We start from the raw sequence: 27,075 nt of genomic DNA on the forward strand, positions 1-27,075 counted from the left end.
GGAAAAAGGGCGCCTGGTATTGAGGTGGGAGTCCATATTGGGAAGGCCAACCCCATTGTTGATTATGGTATGGAGGGCAGGGGGGTAACATAGGTGGGTGATTCCACCTTCCCCGGCGTTGCCCACGTCGTCCACGACGTTGCCGCAAATTATCTGATGATGAACTATCATTATCTGAACTGGTGTTACCACCAGATGAGGTGTCGGATATGTTGTTAGTTTTCGCTACATAATCCGATTTGGTATAAGGGTATATCTTCTCGTGGGAGAACCGATCGAGATCTTTTGGGAATTTAGAAATCTTTCGCTGAGTGAGATATTCCTTATGCTCGTTCATATTTTTGTTAACCTCCTCTAGTTTCTTTTTAAAGGAGAGAATGCTCATCCCTGATTTAAGGTTATTCTCACTCGTTTTTATCTGAATTAGGAGTGCCTCGGATAACCTTGTCGCTGTTTTTATGATCAGGATGAGCCAATCTCTAGTACACTTCCATGCTATCAAAGCCCAATCCTTTCTAAATTCTAGATCTTCAAGGAATATACGTGGGGCATTGGTGACCAACAGTCCATTTGGTGCTGTATTGCTCCGGAGGTATTCAGTCAGAACGGCCCTGTGGAGAATAGTTTTGACATGAGATCGTTTTAGTTCTACTAGTGTATCCCAGTCGCCCAACTGGGACAAACTCTTGGAGAGGGTGGTATCACCAAGAAGTGAGGGGGCCGACAGAATGGCTGTCAGATCCTCATCACTGAAGGAGAGTCCTTCCGCCATACTGGGGAAGAAAGAGCACCGATATGAGGCAGTAGGGGGAGAGGGGAAAAGAAAGGGAAGAGGACAAACAACCTTAGTGTTGGTGTGTGGTCCTGGACAAAGGAGCAATAATTACTCACTAGAGGGGGGGGACTCTCGCAGCTAGCAGCTGCTCAACTATCATTACACATGGAGAGAGGAAGAGGGAGGAGGGGGGATAACTATGGAGGAACACTCCGTACTTAGCTCCCTATAATTCAAAGTACACACGAAAGTACGGGGTTCTCTAGAAGCGGACGTCGCGGATATTAGCGTAGTCCTAGGTTGTATGTATTCCTATTTGGAAGGGTAAAGTCAGTGGAATGTCAGTTGGAAATTACCAAGTGGAACAGCGAGGGGTGGGAAGAAGGGAATTTCCTTTTACGGACTAGGTGGTCTCACACACTATATAGTGTCATGCTTCATCATTTGACCACCTAGACCCACCCAGGTAGGACAGTGCCACCTGGGCGGACTCAACCTCACTGTTAAAGGAACAGGAGGGAGTGCGTAAATACACTTGTTTCTGGAAAGATCGGGATCCAGCTAATCTACTGAAAAACTAAAAACACCTAAGCAGACACCTGTGAAGAGCAACAAATTTAATGGTGGTGTCTGTCTGGTGTAGTTAAAAAGGGGGGTTGGGACACCTCTGTGAGGACAAGGACTCACAGGGTCACCTAACTAATTACTAGCCAACATGTTTCTGCCCTCAAAAGTGAGCCAATGAAGGTCTCGGGGCATTCGTCAGGGCCTAGGATCCCTACGTCTCACGTTGGAGGAAAATACTCTATGGGGAAATCAAAGAGTGAGAAAATGAAAAAAGAATGATCTACATTACCCATACATACCAGAATATGAGTACGGCCGAGCTTTCAGCTCTGAAAGGCCTGACATCTGACCCCATGATAATCATTAAACCAGCAGACAAAGGGGGAGCAACGGTAATTTCTCCACTTAAAATGTATAGAGATGAGTGCGAACGTCTGTTGGGTAACACCCACCATTATAAACGCTTATCTCGAGACCCCACACCTGATATTCAAGATGAAATTTCCTTTTTCGTGATGAAGGGCTTAGAGAACGACTGGATTACTCGACATGAGGCAGACTTCCTGATACAGGCTAACCCTAGGATTCCCTACTTTTATATTCTCCCTAAAATGCATAAAGGGAAAATTCCCCCACCAGGGAGACCTATTGTATCCGGGATCGGATCGGTTCTAGAACCCCTGTCTCAATTTGTGGATTTCTTCCTTCAGCCATTGGTCAGAAGAATTCCTACTTACCTAAAAGACACGACGGATGTGTTAGTCTTATTAGACTCTGTGGCTTTTGACACAACTAGAGAACTGTTGATCACCCTGGATGTAGAATCCCTATACACCAACATTCCCCAGGAGGCCACTCTGCAGGTCATTAGCGACCTTTTGGAAGCCAATAGAGGAGAGTCACGTACACCGCCTGACTTCATACTTGACTTGGCACATTTGGCTCTCACAAGGAACTACTTCAAGTTTGAGGATAACTTTTTCCTGCAAATACAGGGTACATCTATGGGTAGCACTTTCGCACCTAGCCTAGCATGTCTCTATGTTGATCACTTTGAGAGACAGGTAGTCAACCACGATGACAACCCGTTTTCCCAGCAGATTAAACTCTGGAAACGATATATAGATGACATTCTATTGGTCTGGACAGGAACTAGAGATGAGGCGATGAATTTTGTAAATTGGTTAAATACAGCTAACCCTTTCCTGAACTTCACCATGACCATAGGTGACAACCAACTAGCATTTCTTGACCTATCAATCTATGAAAGCAATGGGGCTCTAGCCACAGAGGTCTATTATAAACCCACAGATCGGAATAACCTGCTCCAATTCAAAAGCTTCCACCCAAGGTCCCTGAGGGAGAATCTCCCTGTTGGTCAATTCTTACGTCTACGACGGAATTGTTCCACCCTCACAAACTACCGCAAACACGCTGAGAAATTGGTTAGTAAGCTGCAAACCAAGGATTATCCCACACATCTGGTGAAGAGAGCATACAAAAGAGCGGGGAATAATAATAGGGACCAACTACTACAACCACGCACTAGGACGTCTGACACTGAACAAATTGTGTGTGTGACTACCTTTAATCCACTATCCAATAAGATTCAGAAAATCATCAATGATGAGTGGAAAATCCTTATATCTGGTGGTTTACCTTTTCAGCAGCCACTACATGCGTTTAAAAGAGCCACAAACATACGGGACATGGTTGTCCACACAAGACCCAAAGAAGAAAAAAACAATTCCCTGACGACACTAACCACACTATGGGGCCTCCCACCACCAAGAGGACACTACCCATGTGGCAACTGCAGTGTCTGCTGTTTCACCAAAAAGTCAACCACAATAGACCTAGACCTTAAGACTCCATGGGCTCAAAGATCCCTAACCAACTGTAACAGCAAAAACGTGATATATTTGATTAGATGCCCCTGTAACCTTAAATACGTGGGAATGACATCTAGAAAGGTCGCCACGAGAATCTGTGAACATAGGAGTACGATCCGTTGTAAACGAGAGGCTACTAAATTGACTAACCACTTCCTTCTGGAAAAACATTCGGCAGATGACTTACACTGGACGGTCATTGAGCAACTATCTCCATCGTCCTCCAATATGACACAGAGATTGCTCCAGACCGAACAACGTTGGGTCTGGAGATTACACACGGACACCAATGGTCTTAATGATGAGATCCCTTGGTTCACACTCAATAAATGATTTCTCTGACTAATTTATGAGTCCTCCCTTCCGCCCGCTTCTGCTCTATCTTTTTCTTCCCCTTTACTCCCCCCACCCCCCCCCCCCGGTTGCATTTCTTCTACAATATCCCTTCTCCCTCCTCCCTTTCTTTCGTTCCCCCCCCTCTTTTCCCCCCCCCCTCTCCTTCCTTTTCTTTATCCCTTCCCTCGTTTTTCCTCGTTTTTTCTTTCTTTCTTAGCCCTTTGGGCTACGGGACCGCTGGGAACTACATTTCCCAGCGGCCACGGTAAACGCGAGCCTTCCGCTGGTGGCGCTCGGGCCGGAATCTTCCGGCTCGGGCCCCACCCTTGCACTCGCCCGCATTCATGCCGGCGCCCCAGCACTGCTGGGGCGCCCGCGGGTGCGGCAAAGCACATCGCGCCATCAACCTAAAGAGGCCCGCCTTTGCACTCGATCACATTCATGCCGGCACCCCGGCTTGGCCGGTGCGCCCGCCATTACGGCAATCATATCGAGGCTAGTAACGCAAAGAGGCCCGCGGCGGTGATTAACATTAATTGAACTCCAATTTACGCGCTAACAGGGCGCACCTGGAATTTCTTACAGCCATAAATAGACCGTTCTCCCTCAGCCACTTGTCACAAGCGGTCCAAGGAGAGGACGAAGTAGGAGCACGGCGAGCGTCCCCTTTGATGTAGTGAGTGGCATACCGGATCACAGGCAACACAGATAAGCCCTTATTGCTTTTAATCTTACTTTTTTTGTCTATAGTCACTTCGGTTTCTCTTAACCAGTATTTTTCTACCAGCAATAGTGGGTTCCTACTGGGAACTTGCTTTTCCCCCCCCTATTGCTCCCTCTGTATCTATTCTGCCTACTTCTGTTCCTCTCCTCACTTCGTCTTTATGTTCATCTCTATCCCTTAGTGTGTGACTATAAGGGGACACTCCCCCTCCTGGATACCAGAGGCTAGCTGCCTCTAAGAAAAGGGTAAGAACTATAATTCCCTGCAGTGATAGGACTGTCCACTTGTGTAGATATACCCACTCAGTCACTCCACGCATGTATTTTACCTTTTTTGAACATATGTGTTTCGTGCATGAATGCATCCCCTTGACACGTGTGTAGTTGGTTGGTTTTGCAGTGCTGTGTGCCACCAGAGTGCTAATTAATTGTTTTTCTCCCCATAGGCCGCCTCAAGGTAATTCCTTGGGTAATGTAGATCATTCTTTTTTCATTTTCTCACTCTTTGATTTCCCCATAGAGTATTTTCCTCCAACGTGAGACGTAGGGATCCTAGGCCCTGACGAATGCCCGAGACCTTCATTGGCTCACTTTTGAGGGCAGAAACATGTTGGCTAGTAATTAGTTAGGTGACCCTGTGAGTCCTTGTCCTCACAGAGGTGTCCCAACCCCCCTTTTTAACTACACCAGACAGACACCACCATTAAATTTGTTGCTCTTCACAGGTGTCTGCTTAGGTGTTTTTAGTTTTTCAGTAGATTAGCTGGATCCCGATCTTTCCAGAAACAAGTGTATTTACGCACTCCCTCCTGTTCCTTTAACAGTGAGGTTGAGTCCGCCCAGGTGGCACTGTCCTACCTGGGTGGGTCTAGGTGGTCAAATGATGAAGCATGACACTATATAGTGTGTTTGACCACCTAGTCCGTAAAAGGAAATTCCCTTCTTCCCACCCCTCGCTGTTCCACTCGGTAATTTCCAACTGACATTCCACTGACTTTACCCTTCCAAATAGGAATACATACAACCTAGGACTACGCTAATATCCGCGACGTCCGCTTCTAGAGAACCCCGTACTTTCGTGTGTACTTTGAATTATAGGGAGCTAAGTACGGAGTGTTCCTCCATAGTTATCCCCCCTCCTCCCTCTTCCTCTCTCCATGTGTAATGAAGGTTGATTTTAACATCAATTTGTTAACACCTGTTTGCTCCCTACCTTATGGGGACATTCAGGTTCAAAATGTGTTCTTCTCCCAGGTCAGCCTGTCCTAAAGGCCAAACTTTCCAGCCCTTCATATTACTTGGTGCACACCCAAAACCTACATAACTCCTGGAGGTACCCTAGTAGCTCTGTGGCAACTGGAACTCTACACATCAGTTTTGACTTCAGGTCCAGTACCAAATGTGTGAGCCTTTGGTTGGACCTCAGCCATCTATTACACACAGCAGCCTTCCTTTTTGAACTTTTGTTGCTCATGAGCTACTTCAAGCAAGTATAGGACCAGCCGGGCAGAAAACTGCACCGGGTCCTACACAAGCCTGTGCCAGGCAGGACATTCATCCAACTGCTTCCACTATGCAGGGTTGGTATAGCATTCTTTTAGTGAGTGTTCCGATTTAATTTATTGTAGCAATATGTATAACTTGAAAGCCCTTGGATTTCCAATTTGTACATTTGAGTACAAGAGTCTTTACATTTTGAACCTTTCCATCTCGGTAATGAAACAGTCATACAGGAAATTGCATTAGTTCTGCCTAGGTGCTTGAGAGCATTCTAGGGTTACTATCTATAATTAGTTCTTTCTTATTGTCTGACTGGCTGTGTGGGAAGAGTTCAGACTAATGTTAGTGCAGTTCTTCTCAAACTAATGCTTTTGTATTTTGCTTTAATGTACAATGAAAAAGTGTTGGAGAATTATTTTTTTACTTCTGTGTTTTAGAGCTAGGTCTTTAACCATCATACAGTTATCTGCCTATTTTTAACCAACATACAGTTATCTGCCACTTTTAATCAATCACATCAAATGGCGTGAAGGTTTACTCTGTAAATCTTGCCAAGATGGGAAATGGAGCAAACGGCTGGACTCTGTCTATGACCAACATCAGGGACACTGACCCTCTGATCTAGATAGTAATCCGAGATAAAGGGGACTTATCTTTTTTTTATTAAACATATTTTTTTAACACCATAAAGCAGGTCAGATTTCAAGATGATGTGCTGGAAGTCCTAACCATGGTATGTTGGCTAAAAAAGGGACCAAGCCAGACATCCTCAAGTACTTCATAGATATCAGCTTTTGTGCCAGTGGTCTTTTCCCTTGGGATATTTTGAATAGCCTGTGAAAGCTCTTCTGGAGCAAGTAGGTCAGGCATTTGTGAAGAGCTCAGAGTATCAGTGTTTGCAGCTGTATATGTACTTGAAAGTGCTCGCTTTCTAAAGTGTCTAATTTCCCTTGTATATGTGAGTAGTTTAAATATTGATCAAATTGAATAAACATCTCTGTGATATCTAAGGTGATGAAATATGTATCTCCAGCCTGATCCTGAACCTCCATAATTTGCTTTTATATATTATTGTCCTTTGCAAATGCTGTAAGAACTGCACCAACTCAATTTGCATATATAAAGTGATGCTAATTGGATGAATAAATCGGCTGGGCCACATGTTTTAGATGAACAGATGTTAGCTGTGTTTGAAAAGTTACTAATTCTGGTCCTAGTGTATTCTGAGTTGGAGGGGCATGGCCAAGCCACTCAACATGGCGGACGCTAGCTTTTAGAGCTCTGCGCCGCACCCGATTAAGCTGCTCAATCCGGGTACAATCCGCTCCCCAACAAGCCGAATCTGGTTCAGGCACCCCGGGAGCTCGTCTGAGGCCGAGGGCGGGGTGCCGGCTGCGGCAAAGCGATGCCGCGGCCTGATGAAACCAGCTGGTGTCCCAGGCCGCAACCAGGACTCCTACGACCTGGGGAGGCACGCCTGTCGGCGGCAGTGGAGCGGAGGTGTGACCGCTCGAGCCGCAACTAAAGACTGTGCCGTGAGGTCGGGCGGCCTGAAAAGAAGAGGCGGCTCGGGCCCCTGAAGCCTCGCACTTGATCTGGAGCTCCCCAGGATCTCCCCCTCGGTCACTGGCCACACCTGAGGATCGGGCCACGAGGTGGGACGAACCAGGGGGTAAAGAAGGGGAGAAAAAAAAACAAAAGTAAAAAAATAATAATATATTTTTTTTTTTTTAAATATATATATATTAAAACAAAAAAGAAGAGGCCTGCGGCAGATGAGCCAAGCTGCGACCGGATCAGGGCGCTGGGCTGCGATGTGGAGAAGCTAAAAAGGAAGCAGCAACCGGCGTGGCCTGGGCCGAATGGAAGACCTAGGACCTGTTGGATTCCTCCCCCCGATTGCTGACGAACAAGAACCGGGGAGCAGGGACGGTGCCCCCCGGAGGCAATCAGCAGGTGAGACCGCGACTCGCACGGGCCTCCCACAGAGACTGCGTGCGGACCTGAGCAGCGCCGGTGGACCTACTGGGAAATCAGGGGAGCCGGGTGTCCCCTTCCTCCACCTCTGACTGCGGTCACGGACCAGAGTGGGCTCCCCTCTTGGTAACTGGGACCCTGGGTTGAGAGGCCCAGGAGGTGCCCTTAAAAGGAGGGGAGCTTGACCCCTACTGAACCCGAGAGGATACCCTAATCCACACCTACGTCGACACCGAGCACCCCTGCTCTATGGGGCACAACCATCACCATAAAGAACCTCAATGGTGGAGAATTAGGCGCCGGAGAATCGGTGCGACCGGGCTGCTCGTGCTGTCACGGAGGGACTGCCATCGACCCTCAGACAAGCGGGCCCAGCCCCCCGTCCAATCATTCAGGGCGCCCAGACTAGCAAAGACTGCGCTGAAGATTGCAAAACGCGCTAGAAACCGGAGGCACACAGCACGTCACATAAGAGCTGACACCTGGTGCAACCTTACGCTGGACCAGCTATTGAGGGAAACCTACAGCATGGAGCCCAAGATGCCTATCGAAAGCGTGCCCTAACACCGAACTGCGCGGATCTGGCTGCAGGCTGCCCGCTGGCCCCCTTGCTGCCCCGACCACGGCCGGATCGAAGTACAGAACACAAGCGGTTCCCGACAAAACGGAGATTGATGATCCGAGACTGAGCAGAGACCCCTCAAGAACTAGAACATGGCTGGGACGGGATGGTTACTCTCCGGCGCTGGAATTGGGAAACCACAAGACACGTCAATCCAAGACAGCCGAAAACTAGACGTAGTACTCGCTGCAGTAGAGCGCATTGGAGACTCGCTGGAACATGCCCGCACGTCGCCAAGATAGGCAAGGTGGCAAGCGACCTTGTTCTGCTTCACGGCGACCACCGCAAGTTAACAGAAAAAAACAACGAGATTGAGGCCACAGTAAACGAACTAACGCCTGTGACCACCCAACTGAAAACTGGAATGGAAGATATACAAGCCAGGGTGACGGAGCTGGAGCATTGAGTTGAGGACGCAGAGGGCCACTCCAGAAGAAACAACATTCGGGTAGTGAACTTACCAGAGGGCACCGAAAATCGAGGTCCGGTGGCCTACTCGGAGAACTGGTTGCGAGGGCTGGTGCCTGAGGGCGAGCTTACCCCCTTCTTCTCTGTCGAGCGAGCACACCGTATTCCGGCACGACCAAGACCGCCAGGCAGTGCCCCGCGTCCATTCTTCATCCAGCTTCTCCACTACGCAGATAGAGATATCATATTACGAACAGTGAGAGCCGGTCCACCCCCCCAGGTGGACAACGCACAGATCCTGCTGTTCCCAGATTACACCCTAATGGTACAAAGAGACAGAGCCTCCTATTTGCCCTTGAAACGTACGCTACGATCCCTAGGCTTAACTTACTCTTTGCTATTTCCCGCTAGACTGCGAGTTGTGGTGGAAGACAAAACACATTTTTTCCCCTCTCCGAGGCAGCATGGGAATGGCTTGAATCGTCGGGTCTATCCTCTGGAGGCGCACCTGAACGAACTGGACCGACGCCCAGGCGCAGCCGAACCAGACGAGACCGAAAAAAGGAGTGCAGCCCACACTGGACAGACGAAATGCGCTTCAGACCTGGAACAGCTAATCCAGGAGAGAAGGGAACCAATACACACAGCTGCGACGATGGGTGCGTCACCTCTGCCCTCAGGATCAGACACGGAACTCTCCCAGCCAGCCAGTGACCGTCCTCTCACGCCGGGGACCGCCTGTCGGAGTCGGACCTCACTGGGGGGCCCCCTGTGATGCCGGCCACTGCAGACAAACTTTTTTAAGGAAATCTTGAACAATATTGTGAGTCCACACACAGCGATAACCACCCAGCCAACGGTATTTGCATGGATGTGACTTGAGAGATGAGCAGGCCACTGCTCTAACTGCAGAATGCATGCATTAACCCATAAGCAACTATATGTGCACCAGACTACCCGACACCATGCCCTGAGCACTGTACTCTCTTAAGACAGGGAGAAGTGGGGCTCCCCCCCTATGTTCCCCTCTATTCCTTCTGTTATCCGCCACAACCGGGTAAGTGGCCCTCGGCTGACTCACTCCCTTCTGTAACCTCGGCCTCCCTCCTAGCTCCTATCTGCGGAGACACACAATGTATGGATGTGTGACAACACTTTGTTGGTTTTGTTGTTATGTTTGGGCGGTGACCTGTTGTTTGTCTGCTCTGATGGCATTTTATCATTGCCGGTCGACACTTACTAAATCCTTAGTCGCCAGTTGGGAAGTGGGGGGAAAAAAAGAAGACACTATACAGGGGGGCGGGAAGGGGAGACATGAAAGGAAACCCAATGCCTATAACATGGCCACATACACAGTAATCACCTGGAATGTAAGAGGCATTCACACACCCAAGCGGCGGTATGCCATCTACTCCTACCTGATACGCAACTCAGTCCACATAGCGATCTTACAGGAGAGACACATAGCGAACCCCGAGATTCCCCGATTGCGCCAGCGCTGGAGAGGGCAATTAATTGCGACGGGACACTCAGAATATGCAAAGGGTGCACTTATTTGGATTAGAGCGGACACTCCCTTTGTAGCGGAAGAGCAGATCGTGGACCCACAGAGTAGATTTGTACTAGTCAAGGGAAGACTCGCGGGACACACGATACACCCAAACCAAAACGGGTTTGTCCCAGCCAGAGACACCTCCCACAACATCAGAAGGTTATTCAGAGTCATGGAATATGCGAAGCGTGACTGGCCCCGAGCGGGCTGCCTTGTCCTAGACCTGGAAAAGGCTTTTGACTCTCTGGAGTGGCCCTACTTGTTCAAAGTGTTGCAGCAGTTCGGCATAGGACCATCCTTTACTCATTTAATTAAATTACTATATACCAGACCATTAGTCTGAGTTAGATTGGGACCCGAGATATCGGAGCCAATCCAGGTGCACAGGGGTACGAGACAAGGCTGCCCTCTTTCACCACTTCTATTCTCACTCCCTATGGAACCCTTAGCGGCGGCCCTACGTAAAGAGGGGAGTAACTGGGGAATCCCACTAGGGGGTGGCCTCCACATAGTGTCGTTATAAGCCGACGACCTTCTCCTATACTTCCGAGATATCACTCGGATCCCTCCCGAGGCCGGCCTGCTCCTACAACAGTTTGCGTCAATATCTTGCCTTAGAGTAAACTGGGCTAAATCCTGCCTCTTTCCCTTTGACCCGGGACTCACGGACCCAGAATTTATATTGGCCGAGAGCCCTGTCCCATGGCAACCTCATACATTTAGATACCTGGGTATTTGTATATACCACAGCAAGAAAGATATATTTGAGGGTAACCTTGCGAGGGCGCAAATGATGAAGTCCCAAATGATATTTTGGAGGACACTACAGCTGTCAGTAGGAGGCAGGATAGCACTTCTGAAAATGGTGGTTTTACCCTGGTTCTTGTACTTTTTTTCTAACCTCCCGCACTATGTTCCTTCCGGCTTCTTCAGAGCACTGGAAACGGGACTGAGAGAATTTATTTGGAATGGTGGCCGTTGTAGAGTTGCTCTTAAAAAACTGTACCTACCGCTGGATAAGGGCGGACTAGCAGTCCCTAATCTGGAGCACTACTACCTACCGGCCCAGCTTCAGTGGATAGCCATATGGCTAGCTGATGCCCAGCAGGCAGACACAGCTTCAAAGAGTGGGCAATGGTCACTCCAACAGATACAACACCTATTTCACCCACTCACACAAGTGCATACCCCACACCAACTCTTTCTTAGGGTAGCCCACAGATGCTTCCGCAGATCGCTCCGCCTCACAAGCTCGATAATTCCTTTTGCACCAGCCCTAGCACTATTAGGCACACCAAGAGGCCCCATAGTCACTTCAGAATCTGAACTACGCACATGGCACGAAATAGAATTATACACACTAGGAGATCTCTATGAAGAAGCCCAGCTGCTTCCCTTTGCCAGGCTTCAAGAGATGGGATTACCACCCGGCCAGTTCTTACTACATTGCTCCTTGTTGAGGGCGCTGGGGTCTAGATGGGGAGACATCTCAGTGGCGCCTCCTACTCACTTACTGATTCAGTATTTATAGGTGGTGGGTCGCGGGCGCCACTTGATCAGCTGGCTGGCCGATGCCCTGAGAAGCCAGACAGCCCTTGAAAGTGAAACGCTACGCATGACATGGGAAGCAGACACCGGCGATTCAATAGCGGTTGCAAGATGGAGATCTGCTCTCTCGGGCCACCTCAATGTGCCTCGCAACTCTCGATTTCGCCTAATCCAATACTACATAGTACATAGAGCCTACCTCACCCCAGCCCGTGTGAACAGATACTTCGATCGCAGAGACGCGGCTTGTCCCCGATGCTGCGATATCGGAGTAGACTTGCTGCATATGCTATGGTCCTGTCCAGACTTGGACTCATACTGGAGGGCGGTAATTGACAATTTGTCTGACTGTATATCGCAACAAATACCCTTCACATGGGAAGCATGCATTCTAGGACTATTCCCCAGAAGTAAGCAACACAGAGCGGAGGTCCGCTTCACAGATTTAGGACTCATAGTGTCAAAACTATTAGTGACCCGTAGGTGGAAATCACCAAATCCGCCACCGATACAGGCCTGGAGGCGCTCTCTCGAGGTATGGGTGGGAGCTGAGGGCACGGCGCTCACACAGGAAGAAGTCTTGGGGTTGAGACAATTTCCACTGTCCGCCACCTGGGAGGGAATGCTGCTGCGACTGCGTAACATGGGAGTACATCTAACAGGGGAGGGAATAGAATAATACCAACAGATTTCCACTGACGAGATAATGCACCACACTTGGGAACTGAACGTGAAAGTTATCGAGATACGTCCTGATACTGGGAAGCAAAGAGATAGTATCCACCTTGGCTTGCACCCGGCCCAGCCCCTCTATCAGCAAATAGATCTGTAACAATGAGATCCCTACCCCGACTGGCTAATGTTTGCATATGTGAAACTTGTACAAGTGTCTGTTAACGGCAATGTTATAGTTATTTTTATTTTTTTATTTTTTTATTTTTTTATTTTCATTTAAAAGTTATACATATAAACTTCATAATCTCTGCCTCCTTACTAGACATCTTCTCAATTGAACATTTGATTCGGAAACAATGTTAAATCAACTGGCACCGTCAATGACGCACTAGCCGATGGACATTAGACACATTGCTGACTTTTCAAACTGCAGCCGCGCAACGAGTCAGAAGTAATAAAACGCGCCAAACAGCAAAAACAACATTGTAAGATGATTGTAACCAACAGAATGCTCAAACTGAACAATTGAATAGCTACAAGTATATGCTGTACAATATGCTGTAGCAATACGTTTCGTATGTGCTAATCAATGTGTGATGGTATATATATAACACACCATACTTTACTAAAATGCAACAATATTCAAAACATAAAGCAATGTAATAATAAAATACCAATAAACAGATTTATGAGAAAAAAAATAGTGTATTCTGAGTTGGATCTGGACCAGCACTAAGAGAGCATGTTTAATCTTTTCCCTCTTCGGTGGGAATTACTTCTTGCTCCTCTTTTTTATCTATATTCTGTTGGTGAACTCTGTATTGAAGAGTGACTACACAAATTGAAGCTTTAACAGAATCCCATATACTTGCCAAGAAGATGTATTGGCATTAATAGGAAGATACTCATCAGTAAACATCATCAACTCCGGGACATAAGTCACCTTGTATGAAAGAATAATGAGTTGTCCATGCTAGGTGCATGTTAAGGATCTGCAATAAGCTTGGGTCCAAAAAAAGAGAGGGTCATGATCAGAAACTAAAACTGAACAAAATTTTACCTCTGGGACTATCAACAGTGCTCATTTCCTGGTACCAACACCAATGTATGGTGGTGGGTTCTTTTTTTAGCAAGATGTTACAGTTGATGTCCTCAGTGAGAATAACAAGCTCTGCAGGTAGCATCAAAGGAGACTCAAGCTCTTCAAAAACCTAAGGAGAATCTACATTTGGATGGTAAATAGAGGAGAGATGATCTGGTGAGGGTCCAATCTAATTGTTTCTATTACAAAGTGACCTCTGGGATAACAGGCACATGATATAACATTGTCCTCTGTATCAAATATCAGAACTTTAACTCCGTTTAATGATGCACTTTGTGAGGTAACATAAAATGATTAAGCCACCAAGAAGGAAAACACTTGGTGATCCTTGTCGGATACCTTTGTCCTTGTAGACACACTATGCCAGGCATCAAATATGGTAGATTAGTTTGAAACCATGTTTCTTTACAACAGGCATTTAGACATTTAATGTTAAGGGTAATGATTCCTAATGCGCCTGACATATTTATTCAACATAAAATAATTTGAGTCTTCTTTAGTGGTGCTTTTTTGCCTGCTGTCCCACCACCCCGTTTGATATTTTGAGATCGCAACCCCAATTGCCCTTTATCTCTCAAGTTAGGGTCCTCATCTACCAGAGAGTCCTCTTCTACCATTGAATGGGAGCCACCAGTTTTAGCTCTATTCAAATGCTCTGTAATATGTCCTAGCAACATGATTGGTGCGTGTGTGTACTAAGTCCTCTCCAGGAGGCACTTCTATTCCCAAATACCACCTTATATAGAAAATCTGGGAACCCATACAAATGCACTGTGAGATAGTAAACTGAGTTTTTGATCCCTCTATCCTGCTTGAATAACATCAGCTAACAGTTGTAAATTCTCTCTCTCTCTCTCTCTCTCTCTCTCTCTCTCTCTCTCTCTCTCTCTCTCTCTCTCTCTCTCTCTCTCTCTCTCTCTCTCTCTCCCTCCCCACCCCCCCCCCATCCTATCTTTATTTATAACAGTTCACTGGTTCAAATAGCTGAGCCTGGTCTAAGCCTTGAATACCTGAAACAAATCATCTAAGTTGATTTTTAACGACAAGACCAACATGGCTGAAATTGCAAGCAAACAGCAATCTGTTATTAATGCCCTCTTATCACTTTAAAGTGTTGCTGTTTTCCCATGTGAGATCAGAAATACTGAGAAGCAATAGCCATCTTTGGATATAATACAATGCTTCTTGCTTGCCACTGTAAGAAGTGTTTATTGGATGTAAATGTTTTGAAAAAAACTATGGTTGTTCGTGGTCTGTTGTGTACCTTATGTGTAGAAAGTGGAAGTCAGTGGGCTCTATTGATAGGTCTGTCTGACCTAAGCTATCCAAACTTTTGTGGGGGAGTTATTCTTTGAGAAAAGTGCTAATCCACAGGATCATGTTGGTTGTAGAGCTACCTTCTGCACAGTGGTGTATCCCAGACATGCCAAGATTGGTGTACAAAGAGTTTGTACTTTTTGCTCACCACATGAGCTGATGTTGATTTTGGTTTAAGTCACCTTTTCTGTGTTATCTGTAGTTGTCATGCAGGCTTCAGTTATTGCATTGATCTGAGGAATGGCAGTCAAGCTCTCTTCAATAACCTATAATGTGAGGACCAGTGCTTGCACCTCCAGAATCTGTTCTGCCTGTAGCCTCGTAATGACCTGCATCTCTTTCAGAATCATGTTAATCATAGCCTTTAAGGGGATAAATGTTGATACTGATATTTGCAAGCTACAAGACTCTTCTTGGCCTCTGTCACCCTCTCTCACTGAGCCTCACTTATCCCAATCGATTTGGAAGAAACAGCAAAGGTTTGATATTGATTTCTTTAAGAAAAGTTAAGATATTATGGTTTAAAGCCTATTTAATATGCTGCCTATTTAGTCTGTGGAGCTGTGATTCTAGATGGCATTGATAGTTCCTGCTGTCTCCCCTTGGATATACTCTCCTTCACCCTTGATAAACTGTATCCAGTGTCGTCATAGTGGGTTATATCGCCCTGAAGGTTTTCACCCAGATGCAGAAATGGGAGGCCACACCAACTGTTATACCAGCAACACTCTTTAATTGCATTGGGCTTAGCACCACAATTAGCCTCCAAATAATTTGGTCAAGCAAGTCCATCTGGAAACTCCTATAAGATTGGTATCTCTCATCTCACCTAGATGGAATTAAGGCACTAGGTCAGACTTGCATTGAAACTGTGGCTGTCTACCTTTCCAAGTCTTTCTTTGTTTCAATATCTCCGTTGGGAATCAGGGAATGAGTTGACAACATTGGGGTCCTCTGGATTCTTATAAAACAGCAACATCAATAGACCTCCAGGGACAGCTTGAGACTTCTCATGGTAGCCTCCTCATTGTCTACGACTTTGCTTAATGAATATGATCTGTAATTGCTATACTTGTACTAATAGTTGCAGTCCCAATATCACGTGTTTCTCTCTTGGGTCTTTCTCCAGCCATGGCTGAACTTAAAAAATAGATGGCACTAGCATGACAGCAGAACTAACATTAGCCCAAAGATCTCAATGAACCTTCCTTTTTCATTCACAAGATAGCAAGTGCTGTAAGGGGTAGAAAAAACAAATACTAAACATAAGGGAAGGAGCCCCATCACACAGATGTCCATGTTATATTTCAGAAGTTGTAAATTAGATCTACACAATGGAGACCAGTCAGAACTTGACCAACTTCTTGAAAATAACACCAGCCAAAGAGAGTTCAATAGGTAATAAATTAGTAAGGAGTGTTTTATGTGGCATTCTGCACTCAGATGAGGTTTAATGCCATCAATGCTGCCATCCATGCTATAAAATTACTTTCTACGTACCCTTTGCCCCCACCTCTACCCCCTAAGCCCATGTACCAAAACCAAACATTTGCCTCTCATACTCAAGGCTCCCTGGGAGCAAATAGAATAGTCCTCCTATATCAGTGTGTGGACCTGGTAGGTAGGAACCAATGAGAAGGGCTTGTGGGACATAAGCATACTGGATTGTGATCCCAACTTCTTCATCTCTGGGTGGAGGAATTGCAAGAATAAGCTGCAGACACATTACAGCGCTGCCACTTTAAGTCCGTGGCCTTCTGCATTCCTCAGTGCCTGATAAGCAGCAGGATGGGTAAAGAAGGAAACATTAAGTACATCCATTTACCCTTACCACCACAGCTGTAACTATCATGATTGCATCTCACCCGCTGCGAAAAAGGTGAAGGCTGATGCAGAGCAAATACTTAAAAATAAATTATTCTCTTTCCTGATCTCTTTGCTCTTGTCACACCTGTAATTAACCACTCTAGTAGCACTGTTAAAATCCCTTCTGACCTGAAATATACTTTACCTTCACCTTTTCTAAAGCAACAACAGACCAGTCCAGCAGATTTATCAAGCTATCTACCGATTTCTAATCAACATTATCTCTTCAAGCTCCGGAAGCAAGTTGTGAGAGTAGTGTGTTAGTCTTCTATCAAGCCTTACAAGATTCTTAAAGACCATCCAGAGGGTTTTTGGTCTTCTCCTAGCACCAAACTAGTAACTACAGCAGCAGTGAATGATCTTCAACTAAAAGTAAATAATTTTGGAGCTCATTTGCATTTGATGTAGTCAGCCATGCTATCCTGTGCCGTGACATGGCTGACTGTGGGGTTGCATGTTTAGTGTCATTCTTGCCTGGGACAACACATGTAGTGCAATTTGTTTCTTTCACCTCTGTATGGAGCCCATTTCCTTGTGGTATCCATCAAGTAGCGATGTTATCCCTTCTCCTTTTTCATATGTATTTTCAGCCAGTGATTTTACTTCTTCGGTCATTTAGCATCCTTTTCTTTAATAATGCTTTTGCTCGTTACAACATTTTTCTCCTTGACCCATGAAGAAACTTTTAAGTTTGGACCTATCATTCTTGAGCTCCAAACATAGATGTCTTCCAACCATCTCAGGCTGAATACCACCAAAACGTATGTGATGCTGCTTACATCCCAACCAAAATAAACCTGGCCATCTCAGTGTAGGTCCTGGTCCAACCCCTCCCTTCTATGTATAAAATCTTGGTAGAGCATATGTTGTCACATTTCTGCAATATTCCAGCTTTTGCCATTTTTGCCTACTGAAGAAACGTCTTTTGTATTTATATTCCCCCCCAGTAGACCCATCAGTTTTTGGAATTGTGTTATTCTCTCTTGACTTTGCCAACAGTTCATATTAACCAGTATTAAACATTGTTATAGCAAAATTGCAATGTATTCAAAATGGATGTGATAAGTACTATTAGACCCTCATTGGCAAGACCATAATCCTTCTTCCTGCTACATTAGCTGCTAGTTAAGTCAATTTAAATCACTCTGTTGGCTCATTGGCTACAGGTGTAATAAATGAGTACTCTCTTCTGATGTTTACGCTGCTCTGGGAACACAATCACATAATATGGATTTTGTTTTTTATAGTGTTGTCACCAAATTAATAAAAGTAGGAGAGGAATGAGAAAAGACATTATATTCTAGAGAGAAGACCATATTTAAGATGGGCTTGAGATGAGAGGAGGTTTTAAGAATGATTTTATGATTTCATAAGTGAATGAGGCATAAGGAAGTGCCTTTGTTTCTTGTTTAATAGTCTAAATGAACAAAAGTAGATGTGGGCCAAAGGGAGTGTAAGGGTCAGTGGAGAGTACAAGGTTTTTTTCTTTAACTTTATTTATCGTTTTCCTCATACAAGATAAACGGGCTGACTATGCATCACAGTTATATGATCATGACTTATTTCCAACATCCCATTTCCATTTTCTTTCAGTATTCAACATAGCACAGTATGCAGGATATGTTCCAGCCTCTGACACCTTTAATAATGTCTGTTTTTATGTGATGGTCATGGCATTTTTTTTATGCTATGGTCATGACATTCCATATACCCAATTCCCATGGCATGTCTTCAGATACGTTTGGATTAATTCAAACCTATCAGTGTGTTTGTACGCTCTGTAAGACCCATGGGGAAAGATTCAGATCACTGTCCAGAGGTTATCACTTCCTCCCATGTTGTCAATACTGCTGCAACCCCCTCCTCAGTTTTGATCCCTCTCATGCACCGCTCTTCAGCCAAATGTGTCCCCTTTCCATGAGGTTACAGTGAGACACCTAAGGTATAGCAAAAGTATTGCCATTCTACATTTTCCTAATGGCAAACCCAGAACAGCAAACCCATGTTTCATTGTCCCCTCTTTTAAGTTTAAGGATGATGCTGAGCACGCAGGGCTTTATTATGACCTCAACAGTTTTCGCCCATTTCAGTTTCAAAACCACCTCCATCCAAAAAGTGTGACATAAATCTCATGCCCAGGACATATGTATGAACGTGAAGCCCCCCTCCACATTTTGGACATGAACGTTATCTTTCTGGGTATACCCTGCTCAGTCTTAAAGGGCTGAGGTGAGTTCAATGCAGGAAATTCAGGTGTGCCAATTTAAATCATTATTTGCACCTGAGCACGTCATTTCCCATTCACTGTCCATGAGGGACTCCTACAAGTCGCAACCCACTTCTGCAGCACTCTCAAGGATACATTTCTTTAGAGCCTTGTATAGATGTAAGCACAATTTGCGACCTTGTTCTAGCTTTAGCATTATTTTGAGTGTTATGGACATCAGCAGAAATTAAGCAAGTCTACATCTCCCTAGCAGTGTTAGCAGTGCTGGTTAACTTGGCTAATTATTGGAACTGTCCTGGCCCAACCCCATATGCCTCACATGCCCCACAGAGTAGATGTATATTTCAGTTGGATGCAAGTCACACAGTCTGAGGTGCCCTCCAATGCTGCATCGGGCCATGGACATGATCTAGTCCTAGATTATCCTGCAGAATGGCTGGGAGCCACCAGATCTGTAGAGATTTATAAAGTTTTGTCTCTTCAAAACACTCTTAACTGCCATCTCCCATGCATGCGACAATTGTTGCACAATTTGAGGGGTCTCCCTCAGTAATTCGCCCCCATGATATTTACAGGTAGTGTTGTCTCTTCTAGGGTACCCATTAGGAGCCTCTTACAGATTTCCAGTGCACCAGCGTGTAGCGTGCTGGAATTACGCTACTCTGTAGTTTAGCTCTAGCTCTAGATCAGGTAGAGCCAGGCCACCCTCCGTACTGTCTCACTTCAAAGTTTCCAGGCGAATTCCACCTCTTTTATTTGCCTACACTAATTCCTCCAAAATACTGTCTAATTCATTAGAGGCTGACCTGGCAGTCGGGCACGTAGAATTTTGTAAACCGAGAAATATCGAGGGAGGATCACAATGTTCGCAATTGTGACTCTATCCATGATGGAAACCAAATTCAAATTGAAACCCTTAGGCCATGTAGTACCCTCCTCATTTTATATGAATATTACAGGGAGTGCAGAATTATTAGGCAAATGAGTATTTTGACCACATCATCCTCTTTATGCATGTTGTCTTACTCCAAGCTGTATAGGCTCGAAAGCCTACTACCAATTAAGCATATTAGGTGATGTGCATCTCTGTAATGAGAAGGGGTGTGGTCTAATGACATCAACACCCTATATCAGGTGTGCATAATTATTAGGCAACTTCCTTTCCTTTGGCAAAATGGGTCAAAAGAAGGACTTGACAGGCTCAGAAAAGTCAAAAATAGTGAGATATCTTGCAGAGGGATGCAGCACTCTTAAAATTGCAAAGCTTCTGAAGCGTGATCATCGAACAATCAAGCGTTTCATTCAAAATAGTCAACAGGGTCGCAAGAAGCGTGTGGAAAAACCAAGGCGCAAAATAACTGCCCATGAACTGAGAAAAGTCAAGCGTGCAGCTGCCACGATGCCACTTGCCACCAGTTTGGCCATATTTCAGAGCTGCAACATCACTGGAGTGCCCAAAAGCACAAGGTGTGCAATACTCAGAGACATGGCCAAGGTAAGAAAGGCTGAAAGACGACCACCACTGAACAAGACACACAAGCTGAAACGTCAAGACTGGGCCAAGAAATATCTCAAGACTGATTTTTCTAAGGTTTTATGGACTGATGAAATGAGAGTGAGTCTTGATGGGCCAGATGGATGGGCCCGTGGCTGGATTGGTAAAGGGCAGAGAGCTCCAGTCCGACTCAGACGCCAGCAAGGTGGAGGTGGAGTACTGGTTTGGGCTGGTATCATCAAAGATGAGCTTGTGGGGCCTTTTCGGGTTGAGGATGGAGTCAAGCTCAACTCCCAGTCCTACTGCCAGTTCCTGGAAGACACCTTCTTCAAGCAGTGGTACAGGAAGAAGTCTGCATCCTTCAAGAAAAACATGATTTTCATGCAGGACAATGCTCCATCGCACGCGTCCAAGTACTCCACAGCGTGGCTGGCAAGAAAGGGTATAAAAGAAGGAAATCTAATGACATGGCCTCCTTTTTCACCTGATCTGAACCCCATTGAGAACCTGTGGTCCATCATCAAATGTGAGATTTACAAGGAGGGAAAACAGTACACCTCTCTGAACAGTGTCTGGGAGGCTGTGGTTGCTGCTGCACGCAATGTTGATGGTGAACAGATCAAAACACTGACAGAATCCATGGATGGCAGGCTTTTGAGTGTCCTTGCAAAGAAAGGTGGCTATATTGGTCACTGATTTGTTTTTGCTTTGTTTTTGAATGTCAGAAATGTATATTTGTGAATGTTGAGATGTTATATTGGTTTCACTGGTAATAATAAATAATTGAAATGGGTATATATTTTTTTTGTTAAGTTGCCTAATAATTATGCACAGTAATAGTCACCTGCACACACAGATATCCCCCTAACATAGCTAAAACTAAAAACAAACTAAAAACTACTTCCAAAAATATTCAGCTTTGATATTAATGAGTTTTTTGGGTTCATTGAGAACATGGTTGTTGTTCAATAATAAAATTAATCCTCAAAAATACAACTTGCCTAATAATTCTGCACTCCCTGTATATCTGTGCTGTATGAGCCAACTATATTCCAAGTTATCAGAACTTGTCTGTTTCCCAGCGGAGGCCAATCTCTGAAAGCTCCTGCTGAGTTTGGGGCTCTAAGGCCATTAATGGAAACAACACCATTTTGTTTTTATTTAGTATAGTCTGGATAATCTGTCAATTTTATGCAGCAGTGTAGAAACGGAGGCCTGTGGCTGGCTTAGGCATAACAGCATGAATCAACACTGTATGCTTTGTCTCACCTATCTTGATTTCCTGGTCTTTTTAACTGTATAGCCAGTGGTTCTACCATCAGGGTGAACAGCAGTGAGGACAAAGGGCATCCCTTCAATCGCCCCTTTCAATGGCTCAACTATTTTGACAGCAGACAACCAGATTTTACCCTTGCAGTGGGGTTAGTGTAGAATTAGTTAACCCTTTTGGAAATTAGTACTTATCTGCCTCTTTTCCAAGACACACACTATGTAATACCAATCTAATGTGTCAAACACTTTTTCAATATCAAGCACCACTAGTGCCAATTCAATCTCAAAGTTTTTATGAATCAGGTGACTAAGCCGTCTCATATTCATGAGGGTACAGCCACTCTGAATGAAATCAATCTTGTCTTCACGTCCTAAGGATCCTATCACAGAAAGTAATCTACTTGTTCGGCTCTTGAATGATAATTTCACTTACACATTTCTCACAAAGAGGAGTCTTTAGGATGCCAAGGTCAAAAGTCTCTGTCCAGTTTCATCATTAGAGTTATGGCGGTCTGGTTTCATTTTTAAACCTCAATGAACTTTTATGGCGGGTGCCCCTGAAATGCCTGACAAAATGCTAGGAGCAAATCATTTGCACCCAGTGTCTTGCCTTTTCACAGTTCACAGTCAGCGTCTAATAAGTCCTCTTTTTGGAATTCCTGTTCTATCTTTGAGCCTGAGGGTCCTAATCCCTTCCATGAACTCCTACACTGAGACATCATGAGTCAGTTTACACTGCTGCCAAATATTGTGAGACGGTATGGTTTACACCAGTTTGTGTCACCACCTTAGTTTGTTGACTCTGTTCAGGGACAATATCAGGAGTAATGGGTTCTCTATCCTCAAACAAGCAGTCTCCCTCACTTGTACCTCTCCCTATACAATCTCTGCACAATCTACTTGGCTAATACGTGCCATTAGGGCAGTAGTTCAGATTTTGCATAGGGCTGTTGAGCTTCATGTAATCTGAGGCCCCCTCCCCCGTCAGTACTGAAACCCTGCATTCTGGTGCATGGCCTTAGGCTGGTAATGGTGCCTCATGAAGCCACCCCCAGGACCTGGGGAGTAGAGTGGAAGTTGAATGAAGGACAGTGCAATATTGGCTGTTTGCAGGGAATGGGCCCATTGAATGTGCAGTTGCTCCTCCTCAGACAAGCTGGGATAATCAAGGGTGTAGGCTGGCACCAGAACCAGCATTGGGGCCCCTCAGCCGTATCAGTTGCAAGCTGGAGTGCACCACACCTGAAGAATGCTGCTATCACTTTCCCCGCTCTTGCTTCTGTTATGAAGTAACCACTGTATGCAGTACCTCTCACCTTGCTCTGCAGCAATGCCCCTAGCTGTCTCCAGGCGGTGATCTCCAAAGCAGGTGCACAGGCTAAAGCCGCCACCAGCACTGCACTCAAAGGGGCTGCTATTGCCCGCCATGCCCAGTGTTGATCTCCCCCCTTTAACTTGATTGAGCCACCAGGCTGCCCCCCCAGGGTCATGTGAGGTACATGGGTGCCATCTTGGAGCTTTCAGTCCCTGAGACACATCACAAATCTTAGATACTAAGCAGATATCTCCCAGTTCCTGGTACAGGATTATAACATTTGTATTTTTATGCTGATAAAAACAATGAATGACCAATTTCTGTCCACTGGACGTATGATTTTTACAGATTAAGATGAGGGCCTTCGGAGTAGAGGCTCAATGCATGTGCTCTGCCATCTTGCCAGGGCATGCCCCAACAGACACCAGTGGTTATAGTGGCAGAGGCCAAAAGTAGTCATACCTTGTTAATAAAGAAATGGTAGTTTGTGCAGTATGCTTTCTGCAAGTAAATTCAGTGTCTGCTGCTTTTAAATATACTGTGAAATGTGAAGATTTTTAAACAAAAGCTTTATGTCATAACCTTACTTGAAACGTTTTTTGCAGGAGGTTTCATCTTGGTCTAATCGCGAAGCAGATGTAATTGTCTAACAAGCTTTGTTCTCCTCTCCACAGGGGCAATTCATCGAGTTGTGCAAGACGATGTACAATATGTTTAGTGAAGACCCATGTGAGCAGGAGCTATATCATGCCACTGCTACTGTCACCAGTTTGCTTTTGGAGATTGGTGAAGTGGGAAAACTATTTTCCAGTCAGACCATGCAGGAAGACAATAGCCAAAGTAGCAAGGAGATACAGGGTGAACAAATTCATAAGAAGGCAAGCCCCGAGTATCATCTGGAGCAGAGTGAAAACATCCGAACTAGCCATGTGGCAAGTGATGATGAAACTGTGGGTACTGATCAAATGGAGGATGTGAAGCTGGACGACTCTTCCCCACGGGACAATGGCGCTTGTTCTTCAATGCTCATATCAGATGACGACACTAAAGATGACAGCTCAATGTCATCCTATTCGGTACTGAGCGCTTGCTCCCATGAGGATGACAAGCTGCACTGCGAGGACATTGGTGAGGATACCATTTTGGTAAGAAGCAGCCACAGCACCACTCTGCCTAGAAGTACAAGCTTGGATAGAGACTGGTCTATCACCTTTGAACAGTTTTTGGCCTCAGTCTTGACAGAGCAAGCATTGGTGAGGTATTTTGACAAACCTGTCTCTATGATGGCCAGGATAACCAATGCTAAGAATGTGAGAATGATGGGCAAACCACTAACTTCAAGTGACTATGAGCTATCTGCCATCTCTGGGTGAAGCTGTCACATTCCAAGGGGGAATTAGTTTAATTTAAAGTGTGCTATTTTTAAAACATATTATTTATTGGTACTTGACGGATAGTTCTCATGTTAAGTCATAGCTGTGTTTTCATAAATGTGAAGATATTGATACAACTGCTGTTTATGTATAACTTAAATGATGATCAATTGGATGACATTTAAAAGTTTTCAGAATGTTATTTTGGATGAAATTTGCACTGTAGAGTAATGATCACCAGAACCTCTCTCTCGCATTGTAGGATCATAAAATACATCTTGTGTTAAGTGCGTGTCATATTACACACAAACTTCTTTCTTTGATTTCCAATAGATGAAATGTATTAATCAATTTAAACCAATGATACCTGGAATTATTTAACATTGTTCACTGGTATGGTATCATTATAATGCATTACAGGTTTTAAAACCACCATTTGTTTGAATTGCCAATAGCTAAATATGGATTGTGTTTTTGTGTGAGGTATATACTCTGGGTCTGACAGTCTTTCCTGGCACACATGTAAGGGAGAAGTACTGTAATTTAATGTTATCCCATTTCACTACATTAAACTTCCATTGGTAGTCATACACAGGAACAAACATTTCAGCTTTTTTGTGTGCCCAGAACTTTTAATTGAAAGAAAATGTGCAGTGCGCTTAGCAGGAGTTGAAGATTGTTTTACTGAACTGCAGTTATACATACTAAAAAGCCCATATGTTTCAAACCTAAGTGAGTAAGGCATAAACTAAGAATCTATTAGGTTTTCCATGTCTATGCTTTTCATGCCTTGTTGCACACAATTTCCAGTGCACAGTTGAAGTTATAATACAAATTCAATCTTAAATTAATGGAAACTTGGTAGCGTTCAATCGAGTATGGATGCGCAACATGAGAAAGACCTATGCATCCACAGAAAATAAGTAGAATTAGCAAATCTTTCTTGGAGTGCTGGACAATTCTTTATCCTGAAAGCTCTTGGTGTATATACATACACATGCAAAGTTCAGGAGCCATCAATCCATATGTGATCTGTGTAACTTTAAATACATTGAAAAAGTACACTAAACGTTTCAAGACACCTAGATCTGGTATTCAGTTTCAGTCTGTTATTGGTGCACTCAGTCCCTTGCTTTTCTAATGCAATTGACTGAATTTCTCTCAGAGTTTAATGTGACACACTCAAACAAAGTAGAAAGATGGTCTGTCTCAACTAGGTTTGCAAACAAATTTAGGTTTGATATGTATAGTTTGAAAAAAGTAAGATCATAGTGCATATTTCTTAATTTTATTTTAGACAATGAAACTATTCAGGTTTCTTTTTATAAAACTAGCACTGTTAATTTTAAATCTTATTGTAAGTATATTTAAAAAAAATGCTTTTAGTTTTGCTGAAGAAGACAAATTTTTGTCCATTTAAACTCATTTTTTAAGAAAAAGGACTGAAACTGGCAGAGAAGAGTAAATCTTTTATTATTCTGAAAGTAGGAGAATGATATTTATATTCTGTACATATTATATTAGGCACAGTCTAATACTGTATATTGTATTGCTCAAAGCTTACCCTGTTACCTTTAACTTTAATGTAATTTAACATTCTGCTAGTTTGAGGAACTCAGAATATACATTTCATCTGTACTTCTATTTCAGTATGAACTCTGTAAATTGGGAGGAGTGTACAATTAACTATATATTATGTATACATATTTATATATATATATATTCAGGTAAATGTAATTGAATGTTTTAAATCTTAATTCATCTACTGACTGAGCGTGTGCAACCAGTGTGCAGTATCTTAATCCTGGGGCATCTGCAATTTGAATCCTTCCTTCCTCTGTTGCTACAAGTAATATCCATTTCATTTTTTTAACATATGTATAATGTTTCATGAAAAATCCAACAGTGCACCTGCATACATTTTTGTACATTTCTTTTGCACCTTTGAAATATATGTGATACACTTGTGATTACCCCTGTTTCTGATTTGTCACCTGTGCCCTTAAAGCCATCACCCTGATTTTATTTAGATAAGAGCTATCACAACAACTGGTTTACATGCTGAGGGTTTTTTACCATGTCATATAAAGTTTGGACATTATTTTTTCTCACTGAAAGTAATCGAAATAAACAAATCTGCCAAAGATAAGTGCAGTAGCATGGGTTATATTTCATGCTATCATTAAGAGCTTTGAATATCATGTGTTATAGGTCATGATCTTACCAAAGATCATTATGATGTCAGGGGCAATGTATCTTTATATCACCATGAAGTAGTGTGATTTCACAAGATAAACATGATGATGTGACTAATGATTACTGTGTCATCATTGACTATATCGTATGGTATTAGCACAGGATAATGTGATATGTATCATGACATCATTATAGAGCAATGTTATATTGTATGCTTTGGACCATGTCAAGTGGAGCAGCATGACCTTACATGCACTATAAAAATAAAATTTGCTTCAGGGTGGATACAACAATAAAAAAATATAATACAGTCACATAGCTGTATATCTCAACATAT

General features: G+C 44.2%; 1 protein-coding gene across 1 annotated transcript in view; it reads left to right on the top strand.

Annotated features, from left to right (window-relative positions):
• TBC1D9 (TBC1 domain family member 9) overlaps positions 1 to 26,858 on the top strand; it is a 404,439-nt gene extending 377,581 nt beyond the window's left edge. The window contains exon 21 of the mRNA XM_069242582.1: positions 23,844 to 26,858. Within this exon, the coding sequence (XP_069098683.1) occupies positions 23,844 to 24,542 (699 nt within the window). The 3' untranslated portion in view covers positions 24,543 to 26,858. The remainder of the gene's footprint in view (positions 1 to 23,843) is intronic.
• Positions 26,859 to 27,075: the final 217 nt, after the last annotated feature.

Source organism: Pleurodeles waltl, chromosome 1_2 (genome assembly GCF_031143425.1).
Source record: "Pleurodeles waltl isolate 20211129_DDA chromosome 1_2, aPleWal1.hap1.20221129, whole genome shotgun sequence".
NCBI classification, from domain to species: Eukaryota; Metazoa; Chordata; class Amphibia; order Caudata; family Salamandridae; genus Pleurodeles; species Pleurodeles waltl.